General features: G+C 37.8%; 1 protein-coding gene across 1 annotated transcript in view; it reads left to right on the forward strand.

Annotated features, from left to right (window-relative positions):
• The window catches only part of Ranbp2 (RAN binding protein 2), a 56,388-nt gene that overhangs the window by 34,042 nt on the left and 4,904 nt on the right, over positions 1-17,442 (forward strand). The window contains exons 19-25 of the mRNA XM_038341291.2: positions 1,534-1,628; positions 2,425-7,216; positions 9,619-9,789; positions 10,504-10,596; positions 10,853-11,031; positions 14,456-14,657; positions 16,564-16,665. Coding sequence (XP_038197219.1) covers positions 1,534-1,628; positions 2,425-7,216; positions 9,619-9,789; positions 10,504-10,596; positions 10,853-11,031; positions 14,456-14,657; positions 16,564-16,665 — 5,634 coding nt within the window. The remainder of the gene's footprint in view (positions 1-1,533; positions 1,629-2,424; positions 7,217-9,618; positions 9,790-10,503; positions 10,597-10,852; positions 11,032-14,455; positions 14,658-16,563; positions 16,666-17,442) is intronic.

A 17,442-nucleotide genomic window follows, 5' to 3' on the forward strand; every position in this document is an offset into this window, starting at 1 on the left:
TATCATTATGAGCTGCCACGTGGGTGCTGGAAATCCAGTCTGACTCTTCTGGATGAGCAGCCAGTGCTCTGAACTGCTGAGCCGTCTTTCCAGCCCCTAAACACGTTTTGGAATATTCTCTGAATTGTCTATTTATATACTGGCTTTTTTTTTCTAATTTTTTTGTCCCACCGAGTCTCCAGGCACTGATAGAGTTGCGTTCTTTTGCCTGCACGTACATGTGCACTGTAGGCATGCAGTGCTTGTGGTCTACAGTTGTGAGCTGCCTGCCGTGTGGACTCTTTTCCACAAGAACAGCCATGTCTCTAGCTTCTTACCTGTAGATTTTTTTTTTTTAGATTCTTATGTTATGTCTATCAACTTGTAACTTCTGTGCCTGTTTCCTCCTCCTTAGAATAGTTCTGTCCCCTCAGGCCATTCCATTAGGTTTCCAAATTCAGACTTGGAGTACTTACTTTCCTTCTACGGTTTTTATTGCTTTTTCACAATTACTTGGCTACACTTCCAGGTTTTCACTTCATGTACAGTATGAAAGGTCTTTTGGTTTTTAGTTCTGGTAATACTGTCATAAAATAGAGTGAGCACAACACTGTAGTTTTGCCACTTAGTTTAAGTGCCTTTTAGTAGTTTCAGTGTCTAGTAAAGCTCACAGAACAGATGGAACATCTAGTTTGTCTTTATCAGTGTTATATTTTTATGTATGTGTGTGCACATGTGTACTTTAAGCCAAAGAACAAGTTTTGTGTTAATTTGTTGTTTTAAATTTTGATGCATTGTGTGTGTGTCTGTCTGTCTGTATGTGCCATACCACATGTGTGGCGGTTAGAGGACAGCCTTTTATCTTTACATGTGTTCTGGAAATGAAAATCATATTGCTAGGTTTGTGTGGTAACCACCTTCACCTGTTGAGCCATGGAGTTGTCCACATGCTTATTGTGAGGTCCTTTCCTGATTATATTAGATGATTTTATGCTTAAATCTCAGTAATAGTTTAAGTTCATAGCCCTGCTATTCTGTAGATTTTCAAGGCCTCTTTTAAACTTTAGGTCATCAGATGCATTTTGGTTAGTAAATCTTTTGTAACTACTATATTTCTAATGTTGATCATCCTGTGCGTTTACATCCCACTGATCTTAGATGAACCATTTGCATTCTTCTTGGTTTTCTTTTGAGGGAGAGTCTCTCACTATGTAGCTTTGACTGAAACTCAGAAGAAATCTGGATGCCTCTTTGTGGAGATCAAGTAGCATATGCCACTTATGCCTTACTCTAGGTTGTTAAAGACAACAGCAGTGGTCTTTTTTATTTTTTTATTTTTATGTCATTTTTATAGGGATTTTTTAGTTTTTCATTTATTGATTACTTTGGGTTACTTTAGTGTGTAGAAATGTAAAGATAGAATAATTAAAATTTTCTTTGATTCCTATTTTGTATTTATAACTCTTGTCTAGATAATAGTATTTTGAACTGTAGAATAGACTTTTAACATTGTTTTCTTTTTCTTTTTCTTTTCTTTTTTTTGTTTGTTTTTAGTTGCAACTACTGGCCCTTCAGTATATTATAGTCAGTCACCAGCATATAATTCCCAGTATCTTCTCAGACCAGCAGCTAATGTTACTCCCACAAAGGTAATAAAGGAAAAACTTGTATATTTGTAACTACATTTTAAGTGTTTAGGTTTCTTTTAAAGAAAACGAAAGGACTAAGTAGTTCAGTATTGGAAATTATGTGATCTTCATAATACAGGAATTTCTTATTTTTGTATTTTAGAAGTAATTTGAAACATTTGAAATATTTTAAATATAGGAAGATTGCAAGTTATAGCCCTTGTGTCTTTCTATTTCGGTTGGAATAGGGCAAGTATATTCTTGTGTTGCTAGTCTGGTGTATTGCCATCCTGTTGACTCAAACAGTAATTGAACATGAAGACTTGAAGGACAGAGAGCTGGGGGTGCATTTAGACCCCTCTTCTACTTATTGTGACCTTGGGCAAGTTTTTTTAAATGTTTGTACCTCTTAGGGCATACCTATTTTAAAATGAAAATTATACTACAGTTAATACAAGTTTTGAGTCTCCTAAAATGAGATAAAATGTTTAGAATAGTGCCCAGTTGGTACAGTAATTTTAGTCATAATTATCACTGCTAATTAAGAGCATTTGGTAAGTGTTTAGTGACTGAAGAAGGTATTTTTTAAGTGTAAATGTTTAAGGCATCTTACTAGTACATGCCAAGTAAATACACAGGTGTCTTTGTAGCACCATTGGTGTCCCTTGTTCTTCTGTGTACATTGGTGCTATTGCTGAGTAATACTCATAATTTCAGGTTTATAAGAGTTGATTTATATGTAGCTTCTCATATGGTTATGGTCATCTTTATATGGTCTTATGGTTAATCTATAAAATATTTTAATTTTTTCTTTTAGGGACCAGTTTATGGCATGAATAGGCTTCCACCCCAGCAGCATATTTACGCCTATCCACAACAGATGCATTCACAACAGATGCATACACCGCCAGTGCAAAATTCATCAGCTTGTATGTTCTCTCAGGAGATGTATGGTCCTCCCTTGCGTTTTGAGTCTCCTGCAACAGGAATTCTATCACCCAGGGGTGATGATTACTTTAATTATAATGTTCAACAGACAAGCACAAATCCACCTTTGCCAGAACCAGGGTATTTCACAAAACCTCCACTTGTAGCTCATGCTTCAAGGCCAGCAGAATCAAAGGTTATGGAATTTGGAAAAACCAATTTTGTTCAGCCCGCGCCGGGTGAAGTAATAAGGCCACCTCTGACAACACCAGCACACACAACACAGCCAACTCCCTTTAAGTTTAACTCAAACTTTAAGTCAAATGACGGTGACTTCACGTTTTCATCACCACAGGTTGTCACACAGCCTCCTTCAACAGCTTATAGTAATAGTGAAAGTCTTTTGGGTCTTCTGACTTCAGATAAACCTTTGCAAGGAGATGGCTATAGTGGACCAAAATCAATTTCTGGTCAAACTATTGGGTCTCGAAATACATTTAATTTTGGGAGCAAAAATGTGTCTGGAATGACACTTACAGAAAACATAGGCCAAAACCAGCAGAAGAATTCTGGTTTTCGTCGAAATGATGATATCTTTACTTTTCACGGTCCAGGAAAATCTATATTTGCATCCCCTGCTTCAGAGCTGGCAAATAAGAGTCATGAAACAGATGGAGGAAGCGCTCATGGGGATGAGGATGACGATGGCCCTCACTTTGAGCCTGTGGTTCCTCTTCCTGACAAGATAGAAGTAAAAACCGGTGAGGAAGATGAAGAAGAGTTCTTTTGCAATCGTGCAAAGTTGTTCCGTTTTGATGGTGAATCCAAAGAATGGAAGGAGCGTGGGATAGGCAATGTGAAAATATTAAGACATAAAACGTCTGGTAAAATTCGCCTACTGATGAGACGAGAGCAAGTATTAAAGATCTGTGCAAATCATTATATTAGTCCGGATATGAAGCTGACACCAAATGCTGGCTCAGATAGATCTTTTGTATGGCATGCCCTTGATTATGCAGACGAGTTACCAAAACCAGAGCAACTTGCAATTAGATTCAAAACTCCTGAGGAAGCAGCACTATTTAAGTGTAAATTTGAAGAAGCCCAGAAGATTTTAAAAGCCTCAGGAACAAATGTGTCTACAGCACCAAACCATACTATCAGAATTGTAAAAGAACCTGCAGCTCATGATAACAAGGATATTTGCAAACCTGATGGTGGGAACTTGAATTTTGAATTCCAGATTGTAAAGAAGGAAGGGTCTTGGTGGCATTGTAACAGCTGCTCATTTAAGAATGCTGCAACTGCTAAGAAATGTGTCTCATGCCAAAATATAAACTCAGCCAATAATAAAGAACTCCTAGGTCCACCATTAGTTGAAAATGGCTTTGCTCCTAAAACTGGCCCAGAAAATGTTCAAGATCGATTTGCAGTGATGACTCCGAATAAGGAAGGTCATTGGGATTGCAGTGTTTGTTTAGTAAGAAACGAACCCACTATATCTCGGTGCATTGCATGTCAGAATACAAAATCGGCTAACAAAAATGGATCTTCTTTTCTTCAGACTTCTTTCAAATTTGGGCAGGGAGACCTTTCTAAGTCTGCTGACAGTGATTTCAGATCTGTTTTTTCTAAAAAGGAAGGAGAGTGGGATTGTGATATATGCCTGGTCCGAAATGAAGGGAGCTCTACAAAATGTGTTGCTTGTCAGAATCCAGGAAAACAGGGAGTGTCTTCTGTTTCATCACCTGCCTCTTTTAAGGCCAGTACTTCAGATGTAAGTAAACCTCCAAAGGGTGGATTCGAGGACATGTTTGCTAAGAAAGAAGGACAATGGGATTGTAGTTCATGCTTGGTGAGAAATGAAGCAAATGCTGTAAAGTGTGTTGCTTGCCAGAATCCTGCTAAGACAAGTCCAGCTGCCGCCTCTTTCAAGTTTGGTTCTTCAGAGATGAGTAAGGCTCCCAGGAGTGGATTTGAGGGTATGTTCACCAAGAAGGAAGGACAGTGGGATTGCAGCCAGTGTTTAGTCCGAAATGAAGCAAGTGCTGCTCAGTGTATTGCTTGTCAGAATCCAAATAAACAGAATCAGCCTACATCTGTTGTCCCAACTTCTGCCTCTTCAGAGACAAGCAAATCTCCAAAAAGTGGATTTGAAGGATTGTTTACCAAAAAGGAAGGACAGTGGGAGTGCAGTGTTTGTTCTGTACAGAACGAGAGCTCTTCTCTAAAATGTGTGGCTTGTGATGCCTCCAAGCCAGCTCATAAGTCTGTTGTAGAGTCGTCTTCAGCTTTCACAGTGGGCTCAAAACCACAGTTAAATGAATCTGCAGGAAGTCAAGTGGGAACAGAATTTAAAAGTAACTTTCCAGACAAAAATTTCAAATTTGGCATTACAGAGCAGAAATTTAAATTTGGGCATGCGGATCAAGAAAAAACATCTTCCTTTGCCTTTCCGGGTTCTTCTAATACAGAATTTAAGTCAATCAAGGATGGGTTTAGTTTTTCCATTCCTGTGTCTGCTGATGGGTTTAAATTTGGCATTCAGGAAAAGGGGAATGACGAGAACAAGAGTGAAAAGCACCTTGAAAGCGATACTGGGCTCCAGGCTCGTGATGGCAGTGGTCAGAAGAACGGCAGTGGGGTGATCTTCGGTCAGACAAGCGGCACTTTCACCTTTGCAGATCTTGCAAAGTCAACTTCAAGAGAAGGGTTTCAGTTTGGCAAGAAAGACCCTAATTTCAAGGGATTTTCAGGTGCAGGAGAAAAATTATTCTCATCACAAAGTGGCAAAGTGGCTGAGAAAGCTAACACGTCTTCTGATCCTGAGAAAGATGAAGATGCCTACAAGACTGAGGACAGTGATGACATCCATTTTGAGCCAGTGGTGCAGATGCCTGAAAAAGTAGAACTTGTAACAGGAGAAGAAGATGAAAAAGTTTTGTATTCACAGAGGGTGAAATTATTTAGATTTGATGCTGAGATAAGTCAGTGGAAAGAAAGGGGTTTGGGGAACTTAAAAATTCTCAAAAATGAAGTCAATGGTAAACTAAGAATGCTGATGAGAAGAGAGCAAGTTCTGAAAGTCTGTGCCAATCACTGGATAACCACCACCATGAACCTGAAGCCTCTCTCGGGGTCCGACAGAGCGTGGATGTGGCTAGCTAGTGACTTTTCCGATGGTGATGCTAAACTGGAACAGCTGGCTGCAAAGTTTAAAACACCAGAGCTAGCCGAAGAGTTCAAGCAGAAATTTGAGGAGTGTCAGCGGCTTCTCTTAGACATTCCACTTCAGACACCCCATAAGCTTGTGGATACTGGCAGGGCTGCTAAGTTAATACAGAGAGCTGAGGAGATGAAGAGTGGACTGAAAGATTTCAAAACGTTTTTGACAAATGATCAAGTAAAGGTCACCGATGAAGAGAACACAAGTTCGGGTGCTGATGCTTCCAGTGCTTCAGACACAACAGTGAAGCAAAATCCTGAACACACTGGGCCTGCCTTAGAATGGGACAACTATGACTTACGGGAAGATGCCTTGGATGACAGCGTCAGCAGCAGCTCAGTTCATGCTTCTCCGTTGGCAAGCAGCCCTGTACGGAAAAACCTCTTCCGTTTTGGTGAGTCAACTACAGGATTTAACTTCAGTTTTAAATCTGCTTTGAGTCCGTCTAAGTCTCCTGCCAAATTGAACCAGAGTGGAGCTTCAGTTGGCACTGATGAAGAATCTGATGTTACTCAAGAAGAAGAGAGAGATGGACAGTACTTTGAGCCCGTTGTACCCTTACCTGATCTAGTTGAAGTATCCAGTGGTGAGGAAAACGAACAGGTTGTTTTTAGTCACAGAGCAAAGCTCTACAGATATGATAAAGATGCTGGTCAGTGGAAAGAAAGAGGCATCGGTGATATAAAGATTCTACAAAATTATGATAATAAGCAAGTTCGTATAGTGATGAGACGGGACCAAGTATTAAAACTTTGTGCCAATCACAGAATAACTCCAGATATGACTTTGCAAAATATGAAAGGGACAGAAAGAGTGTGGGTATGGACTGCATGTGATTTTGCAGATGGAGAAAGAAAAATAGAACATTTAGCTGTTCGTTTTAAACTACAGGATGTTGCAGATTCATTTAAGAAAATTTTTGATGAAGCAAAAACAGCCCAAGAAAAAGACTGTTTGATAACACCTCATGTTTCTCATCTGAGCTCTCCTCGAGAGTCACCATGTGGCAAAATTGCTGTAGCCGTTTTAGAAGAAACCACAAGAGAAAGGACTGATGTAACTCAAGGCGATGAGGTGGTAGACACAACTTCAGAAGCCGGAGAAACATCTAGCACTTCTGAAACAACACCAAAAGCAGTGGTTTCTCCTCCAAAGTTTGTATTTGGCTCAGAGTCTGTTAAAAGCATTTTTAGTAGTGAAAAATCAAAGCCATTTGCATTTGGCAATAGTTCAGCCACTGGATCTTTGTTTGGATTTAGTTTTAATGCACCTTTGAAAAATAGCAATAGTAAAGTTACTTCAGTAGTTGAGAGTGGGTCTGGAGGAAAGGTAGAACCTGACAAGTGTGAGCCACAGACTGACATCAGACAGCCTTCAGATGGCAAAGTCAGAAACGTCGTTGCCGGTCCAAAGGAGGAGTCTTCACCTAGTTACACATTTAAAGCACCAGAGAAGGGTAAGTACGCAGTGTTTAGAGTTTAGCAGATTTTTTAAAAATAATTTTTAATGATTCTTATTTATGTCTGTATGAGAGTGTCAGATACTTTGGTGTTACAGATGGTTGTGAGCTGCCATATGGGTGCTGGGAATTGAACCTGGGTCCTCTGGAAGAGCAGACAGTGCTCTTAACCATTGGGCCATCTCTCCAGTCCCCAGCAGATTTTTTAAAAGTGTGTGTCTTTGACTCTTTTTAGGAAACAAATATTTTAGTTGAAGTTGTGTCGTAAACACTAGTGAACATTCTGAAGTATTTTAATAGACAAGTCTAACCCCTAAGTAAGTTTGCCTGTGAGTATTCAAACTAACGGATCGTAAGAGATTTGTTTCAGTAACTTGAGAGGCATGTATCATAAAGCAGAGCCAAAGAAGCTAATCTAGTACAAAGACTCATGCACTTGATTCATGAGTATTAGTCTTTTAAATGTTGATTCTTCAGTGTTTTGTTTTAAAATCAACTTGAAGCATGTGTTATCGAGATGTTCCATGTGTGTTATATGAGTTAGTATTGCCACCTCTTACTAAATTAGCGAAGAAAGACCTTGGAGATAAATGAATATGTAAGACAACCAGATTGGTATAAATTGAGGGTTCCGACTTCTTACGTATTAAGAGTATTTGTTTCATAAGATGTTAAAAAATGAAATATTCTTTATTTTCCTAGGATTTAATTTTAGCCTTTTTAAATCTAATCCCATGGCCTTTTGGACCAGCTTCCCTACCTCACAACCTGAGAGCAAAGGTATAGATCTAGTATTTCCAGTGTGAGGTGACTGGCAGCTGGTAGTCCTTAGCCAAGTACTTGTGGCTGTGTGAACTGAAGTACTTAACACTGCAATGTGCATGCTAAAGAATGCCATTTTACAGAGCATACCTTTTGAGTAGGGATGTAACAAACAACTTTCAAAATTACTTTTTAAAATGTACCTGGGTGCTATTTATGTTTTTTTTGGTGCTCTCTTGGCTTCATCTTCAACTATGCTTAATGTCTGTCTGTCTGTCTGTCTGTCTCTGCTTCCCTGAACTTTTTTCTTTTCAACTCTGTTTAATGAAGACTTGCTTTTCTAATCTTTGACTTTAGCCACTACTGTGTAGCAGTATTCAGATAGGATGGCAGTAGAATGTCTATAAAACATGTCTCTTTAGGGTTCAGAAACTGTGTTTGAAAGTAGACTTTGTTTTTACAGCTGCCATTCTGTGACTTGTGTTCCATATGAAGTACAGATCATTTATAGATATGAGTCACTTCTTGACCAGAACATTAAGCATATAGAATTTGTAGAAGTCCATTAAGACCAAGTGAGGGAAATATGTCCAGTATGCATCTTGACCTTGTAGGGGTAGGTACCAGTTCTCTAAAGTAACACCATCCAGTAGAAATAAATTATGATCTGTGTCTAAATTTTTTTGTGAGCTGCATAGAAAATGAAACAAAAAGTGATCTATTCAATTTAATATATGTACAAAATATATCAGGTTTTAATAAGGATTTAAAAGAAAGTGAAGATATTTTATATTCTTTTTTATGCCAAGCCTTTAGAGTCCAGTGTGCACGCTCATACCTCTAGCACATGTTAGTTTAGTTTAATCACCTTTCAAGTGTTGGGAAGCCACATGTGGGTAGACTACCATATTGGACATGGTGGCTTTGGAGAATGTTTTCTCATAGTAGCTGGTACATGCATATTTCATGACTATTTTAAGGCGCTGGTTTATCATTTCCTACAAGCTAGAGATTCTTAATATATCAGAACAGACTTCATCTTCCTTTTTCCTCTCCAAATTTTTGACCTTTCATCAGGTGGGAGTGGAATGGGGTGTTTTTAGTCACAGAAATTGTCTTGATATATAAAGTATGACTGTAGAATGATTGTTTAATTTTTATCTAATTCTACACTTGGAAATATGCACGGAATGGATACATGCTATCACCTGCCATCCTTTGTTAGAAGTTAGAAGTTGTTTGCTTTCTTTGTAGGAACTTAGAGAACTAATGCAGGTTGGCTCTGGGGCATACTAATTTTATGTCAGATAATCCTGGAGGTACTTCTTTTCAGTTGTAAATGCATGGATACTTTGCTGAATTACTGTTTAGTGTATACTTTTTGTATTATAGAAATTGTAGTTTCTAATGACGAGTAAAAGAATTTTAAAAACTTTTGTATTCTCTAAGAGTTTTTAATAGAACACTAAACCAGACTCCTAATTCTAATTCATGATCTAATTCACTCGATTTGTTCCAAATGTGTTTTTATTTTATCACTGTGCTGTTTTTAACCTATAGATAGGTTTCATGGTTTTTTTTTTAATTTTTATTAGTATGATTACTGTGACTTATCAGTTGTTTTGACTTGGTTACAGCACAAGAGAAGAATAAACCTGCAGATCCTCCTTCAGATACCGATGTTCTCATTGTGTATGAACTCACTCCCACTCCTGAGCAAAGAGCCCTTGCAGACAAACTTCTGCTTCCTCCAACTTTCTTTTGTTATAAGAACAGGCCAGATTATGTTAGTGAAGAGGAGGAGGATGGTAAGTCTTTCATTAACTGAAAATGACTCCTGGTGACTTTAGGAATTAGGAGTATAGTTTAATTATTTAGAACCTGACTTTTTGCCAGACATGGCAATGCCTGCAATCCTAGCACTTGATAGGCTCAGGTCGGATAGCTGATTTTTTCCATTCATGGGGAGTTTCAGGCTAGTGTGGGTTATAGAGTGAGACCTCCTCTCAATAAAGACAGAAAATGTAAGCAGAGTTTTAGAACTTCAATTACTATCCTTAGAGGTAGGTATTTACTCCATGATTATAAAATACTCAGTGGGTGGAATAATCAGAAGAATGGCATTCATTAAAGAAGCCCTTTAAAAAATGGTTATTGGATGCCAGGCAGATGTTTTGAGGAAATTGGAAATAGTCATAATCCAGAAGTATTCAAAGTAAAAGAGGGAGACAGCAAACACCCTCAAAGTTCAGTGAGGTTATTAGGGCAGTCATAGAATGTTACATTGTGGGGCCGGGTGACTGGGGTTGGGTGACTAGGGTTGGGAGCTGTACTGCAATGATAAGGTGAGGGGAGCACTGGAAACTCAAACAGGTAGGAGGTGAAAGTCTCTGATTGGCAAAGCTGAGTGCTTTGTGAATATAGAGTGAAAGAAAGTGTGAAGATCATGTCTAGGTTTGTGGCTAGGAAAACCTTGTACCTACTAAAGTTCTCTTACTCAATATAATGAATTGCATTTGAAGATGAAGATTTTGAAATGGCTGTCAAGAAACTTAATGGAAAACTCTATCTGGATGACTTAGAAAAATACAGACCGTTGGAAGAAAATTTAGCAGGTATGTTTATATAATTTTGATGTCCTATATTTTAAAGGTACCTCTTAGTCTTATAATATTTGTAATTGCCAGTTTTATTTATTATTAAATTAGTGCTCATTTAAAATATTTAAAAAATAATACGTGGCCACGGGCTGGCTTCATGAGCATTCATAGTCATGCTATTGAAGTCTTTAAATTGCTTTGAAAACCTGTAGACAGGCAGTCGCACTGGATTTCTGATTGTGTCTTTGCTTGTATTGTATGGCTTTTCCAGATAATGACAGAGAATGTGTTATAGTTTGGGAAAAGAAGCCAACAGTTGAAGAGAGAGCAAAGGCAGACACTTTGAAGCTCCCACCTACGTTTTTCTGCGGAGTCTGCAGTGATACAGATGAGGACAATGGCAATGGGGAGGATTTTCAGTCAGAGCTTCAAAAGGTTCATGAAGCTCAGGTCAGACTGTCTGCTTTGTTCTTTCAGGTCTCTTGCCTCTGTAGATGGAGTACATTTTAAAATCTTAGTATCAAATGGTTATAATTGGCCTTGGCAAGCATACGTGTTCGATTACATAAACATAGAGCCATGTTACTATTCATGAATGAGAATACTCAAAATCACTAGGGTATCAAACCCAGATTAAACTACAGGCTTAATATTGTATCTGTTAAAACATCACCAAGATTCTTTGTAGATATAGACAAATTGGTTTAAAATTTCTTAGTAGTTAAGTTATAGCTAATATGAGTTTTTTTCTCTTTTTTCTTTTCTTGAAAGTAAATATTTTTTTTCACATAATATATCTTGATTGCCATTTTCCCTTTTTTACCATTCCCACCCCCCACCTCCACCACTTCTCCACTCACCTCCTATCTCGACCCACTTGCTTTCTGTCTCTCATTAGAAAACAAACAGGCTTTTAAGGTATAGTAATAAAATAAAACGTAATAAGATAAAACAAAAAGTAACACATCAGAATTGGACAAAACAAACAGAAGGAAAAGAGCTCTAGAGACGGCACCAGCAATAAAGACCTACTTGTTCACACACTCAGGAATCCCATCAAAGCCCTAGACTGGAAGCCGAATTAGAACTGTGCAGGCTTTCTGTGTGCTGCCTCAATCTCTGAGTTCATATGTGTGCTGATCACGTTCCTTTAGAGAGCCTTGTTTTCTTGGCGTCCTAAACCTCTCTGACTCTTACACTTTTTCTGCTTCCTACAGGGTTCCCTGAGCCCTTAGAGAAGGAATTTTATAGAGACATCCTATTTAGGGCTGAGTAGTCCAAAATTGCTGAGTAAGAGTTTTTAACCCCGAGGGAATAATAATGGTGTGCCGTCTTCTTTGCTGAAGTGATACAGATATTTTCATCCAGCTTGTAGATGGCTCTGTATTCCTAGGAAAGACTTCACTTGGTTATGGTATAGTACAGTTTGTATCATTTACTTCCTGTTTGCGTAAATTTTATTGCTACTTATAAAATGTATGTTCCTCAGTAATACTGTTGAGTAGTTTTCTGGAATTAACTTGAACTTCCATATAAAAATTAGTATTAGGCCTGGATAGTTAAATGAATGCACCCACCCATGTCAGTCAGCTGACACACCACCACCATGGGGCCCAGTACCCTCTTCTATAATCTCTCTCACACATATAAGTAAAAATTAAAACTTAATACTGGGCTTGTAGTGGTGTCCCACACCTTCAATTCCAGGTAGAAGTAGGTATAGCTCTGAATTCCAGGTCAGTCAGGGCAACATAATGAATCCCACCTTTAAAAAAAAAAAAAAGTCAATGGTAGTATAAACAGAATGAAAAATACTTTCTCTGTGGCTATTTTCTGAAAAAGATTTTCAAAGTTCTAACTAAAGGAACTGTGTTTTTTGTTTTTGTTTTGTTTTGTATTTTGGTTTTTCGAGACAGGGTTTCTCTTTCTCTCTGTAACTTTGGAGCCTGTCCTGGAACTAGCTCTTATAGACCAGGCTGGCCTCGAACTCACAGAGATCTGCCTACTTCTGCCTCCTGAGTGCTGGGATTAAAGGTGTGTGCCACCACTGCCCGACTGGAACTGGGTTTTTTTTAAGATCTTGAAACCAATTAATTGAAGGTTTATTTGGAATGTCTGTTAGATTATTTGTCTCTTTATTACTGAATGAGTTCTAATTGTGTCCAATGAGTCTAATTCTCAAATTTAAATTTGTAGATTTGTAGAATAAGCTTTTATTAATCAATTTTGGTATTGGAGACAGGACCTCACACTGTAGTACAGGCCTACTTTGACCTTCCTGGGGTCTTTTTATCTCATCTTTAGAGTGCTGGGATCACAGGTGTCCATTATCAGTCTCTTAATACTTGTTGGTTCACTGAAATACCACCTACTTTGCTGTTTTCTTTATGATCAGTCTCATGAGTTTGTCTTGTTTTCTGTTTTGTTATGTTGCTCTCTCCCCATTCCTGCTCTTTATCTTTTTTTTTTTCTTTTTTCTTTTTTGATGGTCCTTGGCCCCCTCTCCAAACAGTGTAAATAGATTTTTGGCTTCATTTCTTCCCCTTGTTGAATTTCTTTGATTTCTGCTCTTTATTATTTCTTTCTTGCCTTGGGTTTACTTTGCTCCTTGTCTTTTTCTCAAATGTGGGAGGTTAAGTACAGATTTCAGAGCCCATTCATTGTTTCTACAGATAATGTATACCTTAAGCACTATTAAGCTATATACGTTTTCATATGTGCTGTTGTCATTTCTTTTCGGGTCAGAATGCTTTCTTGCAATTTTTCTTGACCCATGCATTAGACAGTTTGTATGCCATTTAAAAATGATGACTTTGTGCATAGCATTCTATTAGTGATTTGTAACTTAATTCAGTTATGATCTATGAGTACATTTATATTGCTCCATGTGTTGTTTTTATTAATTATTACAAATATCTAATGAATAATCTCCTATAGAATGATTTAGTTGCTTTAGAAAAATTATGCTCTGTCAATCGCCCCCTTTCCTCTGTCAGTGTCCAAACGCTTGACAAACATTCATCTTTTCCATGCTTGTCTGGCTCGTGCAGAACTGAGACTGGGGAAGTTGGGTAGACAGGAAAGGGCATGAGAGGAGGTCAGTGCTACAGAACCATCCCTTCCCCTAATTCAGTTCACAGAAGAAAAACCACTTGGGAAGTTGTGGTTATTTAATTTCCAGAGTAGATGAAAAAATATATTAGTACATGAAAGAGTTCATTTTGGTTGTCTTTCTTTGTGTTTTTTATTATTTTTACAGAGAAAAATGATGAAGATGGTTCTTACCCTGCCTTTCTAGGAGGGTACATTGATCTTCCATCTTGATCACACTTCTTTAGCACTTGTAACTTTCCTCAATCTGCTTTGTGTGATAAAGATATAACCTTTTTTGTGTATGTGTGAGATATATACTTTTTTAACCTTTTATTTATTGTCTTGCTCCCATCCCTCCAACTTTTCATCCTCTTCCTAAACCCGGAGCATCATTCTTTTAATGTCCTGTGTGTACTCCTTTTCCATGGTACCAAACCCAGGCTCTACTACCAAGATAAATCCCCAACCTGTAGTGGTTTTTATATTAAAACAACCCTGATTGAATAATCTTTTTCTAATGTTTATTATAACTTTTGACATTCCTTTAATCCGTGAGGTGTGATCTACGTTCATTGTTGAGTTTAGTCTTCTGTCTCAAGTTCTCGTCACTGTTAGTTTGCTGCGTTCTCAGTGGCTCCTGTGTAAAACACAGCAAACGTAAGGAGCTACTCACTATTTTTAATTAAGTAAGAAACTACTCACTATTTTTCTATTTCTTTTTGTTTTGAGGGGAGGAGGAAATGATTTGATAATATAGGGTTTTATTCTTTTTTCTTTGCAGAAATCCCAGAATGAGAAAGTAACTGATACATTTGATAAAGAACATACAGGCGAGACTGAAGTAATAAATTCTTTTGTGTGTAAGTCTGAAGAACCTGAGTCTAACACCAAATCTGGTAGCTCGTCCCCTGTTTCTGGGACTGTGGACAAGCCTGTGGATTTGTGTACTAGAAAAGAAACTGACACGGAAGTCTCAAGCCAAGGTAAAAGTTGGTCGTGTGTTTATACTGTGCAATTTATAAAATACTGTCTGAATGTTTGAGAAAATAGACTTTTAAAGCTAGATAAGATTCTAAGAACTTAGGTAAAAATGCTTAAGGTGAATATAGGAGCATAATGTTTTTGTCACAGAAATCATACAAGTCATACTGCCTTTTCTTTTTTTTTTTTTTTTTGGTTTTTCGAGACAGGGTTTCTCTGCAGCTTTGGAGCCTGTCCTGGAACTAGCTCTTGTAGACCAGGCTGGTCTCGAACTCACAGAGATCCGCCTGCCTCTGCCTCCCGAGTGCTGGGATTAAAGGCGTGCGTCACCGCCGCCCGGCTTCATACTGCCTTTTCTATAAACAAAACAGTAAATAACATTTTATCATTTGGTTTATTTATTTAAGTTATTATTTGTTTTTAAAAATGGAGGCTTTGTATAGCCCTGAGTGACCTGGAACTCACTATATAGACCAGGATGGCCTTAACCTCACAGAGATCCTCCTTCCTTTACCTCCCAAGTGCTAGGATTAAAGGTGTACACTCTCATTCCCAGCCTATCCTTTGATTTTAAGCTGTTAGGGAATACAAAGCATGCTGATTGACCTGTCTGCATAGAAGAGAATGATTTGCTTTTATGGTCATCTTCTTGGTGTTATGTGATGTTTTTACTTGACTATTCTTGAGTTATATTAGTGTTACTTGAACATATTCACAATGCTTTTAGTTATAAATTATTACAGTAGGAGCTTTAAATTTTTATGATACTATAATATGTACAAGCCTCAAAAGTCCTAATATGTCAATTGCAGTAATTACTCCTTATATTACTATGTGCCTCAGTTTTTCTAAGTTGGAAGAAATGTCTTTGTGAATTGTATTTCTTTATATATGGACATTATCTGTATTACCTGTTTTTGGATTTTTCCAGAAGTAGTCCCAACTTAGGAGGTCACCAATAGTACATTTATGGACACTTTAGATTCTTAATATACTGGGACAAAAATGTAACTTCATAACCAAAACCTCTACATTTTCAGACAAAATTAAGTAGGCCAAAACAATTTTACAGATCATGAAACTGTGCATTGGTGGAATTCAGACAAAGCCTCCAAACTTCGGATGAGCAAACATATGAGCATATTTATAGTAAAGACAATGCAAAAATTAGGTCAAGTGCCTACTGCTCTTGCAGAGGATTTGAGTTCAGTTCCCAGAACCCATGGTAGGCAGCTCACCCATAACTCCAGCTCAAAGGATCCAGTATCTTCATTCTGACTTCTTTGGGGGCCTGCAGTGATGACCATCTACCCCCATACAGACACATATAAACACATAATTACAAATAATAAATGTTTAAAAAATGTTTGGTACAGATTTCTTTAAAGATCTTGCCTTTGCTTGTCTGAAGGTGGAAGAAACTTGACAAAGCTGAAATTAGTCCCACAACATAGCTTAGTACGTACGGACAGCCCTACAGCTCTGTGGTTTTTGAAGTGAATTTGGTTTAGAATTTGTGTTAGGACTAGAATCTGTAAACTTAATAATGTTACTAAATAAGCTTGAAATTGAATGTATTTTGTAACATACAATGAGACGCAGGCAGTTGTCTGTGAGTTCAAGATTAGCCTGTTCTAGAGCGAGTTCCGGGAAGGCTCCAAAGCTACAGAGAAACCTTGTCTCAAAATACCAAAAACCAAACCAAACCAAACAAACAAAAAAGAAACCAACCCAAAAATTTGGCTTGAATTTAAAGGTATTTTAGAAGAATAAATACTAAGTTTTAGAAATGTAGTTTATAACATCCCCTCCTCTCACCTGGAATAGAGAGACGCCTGTTCCTTCTGGGTCCTGCATAAGGTTTTGATGTGTGTATTAAATAGGAAATTGTTCTTTTCTTTTTGCCAGGGGAAAGCAAAACTGTTCTGTTTGGATTTGGAAGTGGTACAGGACTATCATTTGCAGACTTGGCTTCAAGTAATTCTGGGGACTTTGCTTTTGGTCCTAAAGGTAAGATGAAGAAGAAGGATATTAATGATCGCATCAGCCAAGCGTGATTGACAAAGGAGTCCTTTCCATGTTGTGATTGTCAGTGCAGTGGTCTTGTCCTTGGTTTGCTTACTGTTCTCGTTGATAATAGCTATAAGGATTTTCTCTAATTTAAATCAGTGCTATTAGCCCTTCCTTTCTTCATATACAGGTATGTTATTCAGTTTTGGGACAACCCCAATTTAGACAGCACTGTTCTTTAAATGTTTGTGTTCTTAAATTTGATTGTTAGTATTTCAGGATTTGTGATTATATATTTTTAAGACAAATTGGATCTCTGCATTAGGGTTGTGCTAATTTATTGTGCTAGACTAAGTTATACATTAGTATTCTTATTTATCACTGGTATTTATTTTTTAAGATTTATTTGCCGGATGTGATGGTGCACACATTTAATCCCATCACTGTGGAGGCAGAGGCAGGTGGATCTCTTGAGTTCCAGGCCAGCCTGGTCTACAAAGTGAGTTCCAGGGCTATCAGACAAAGAAACCCTGCCTCCAAAAAAAAAAAAAAAAAAAAAAAACCCACAACAAACAAACAACAACAACCAAAAAAAACCCCCAAAAAAAACAAAAAATGATTTATTTTCTCTGTGTGTGTCTTTTGCTTACATGTATGTATTTTCACCACATGTATGCAGTGCCCTTGTGGGGCGAATCCTCTAGAATTGGAGTTATATACAAATAGTTGTGAGCTGCCATGTGGGTGAATATAGCACCATTTAAATTATTGTTTAAG

This window comes from Arvicola amphibius, chromosome 9 (genome assembly GCF_903992535.2).
Source record: "Arvicola amphibius chromosome 9, mArvAmp1.2, whole genome shotgun sequence".
Classification (NCBI taxonomy): domain Eukaryota; kingdom Metazoa; phylum Chordata; class Mammalia; order Rodentia; family Cricetidae; genus Arvicola; species Arvicola amphibius.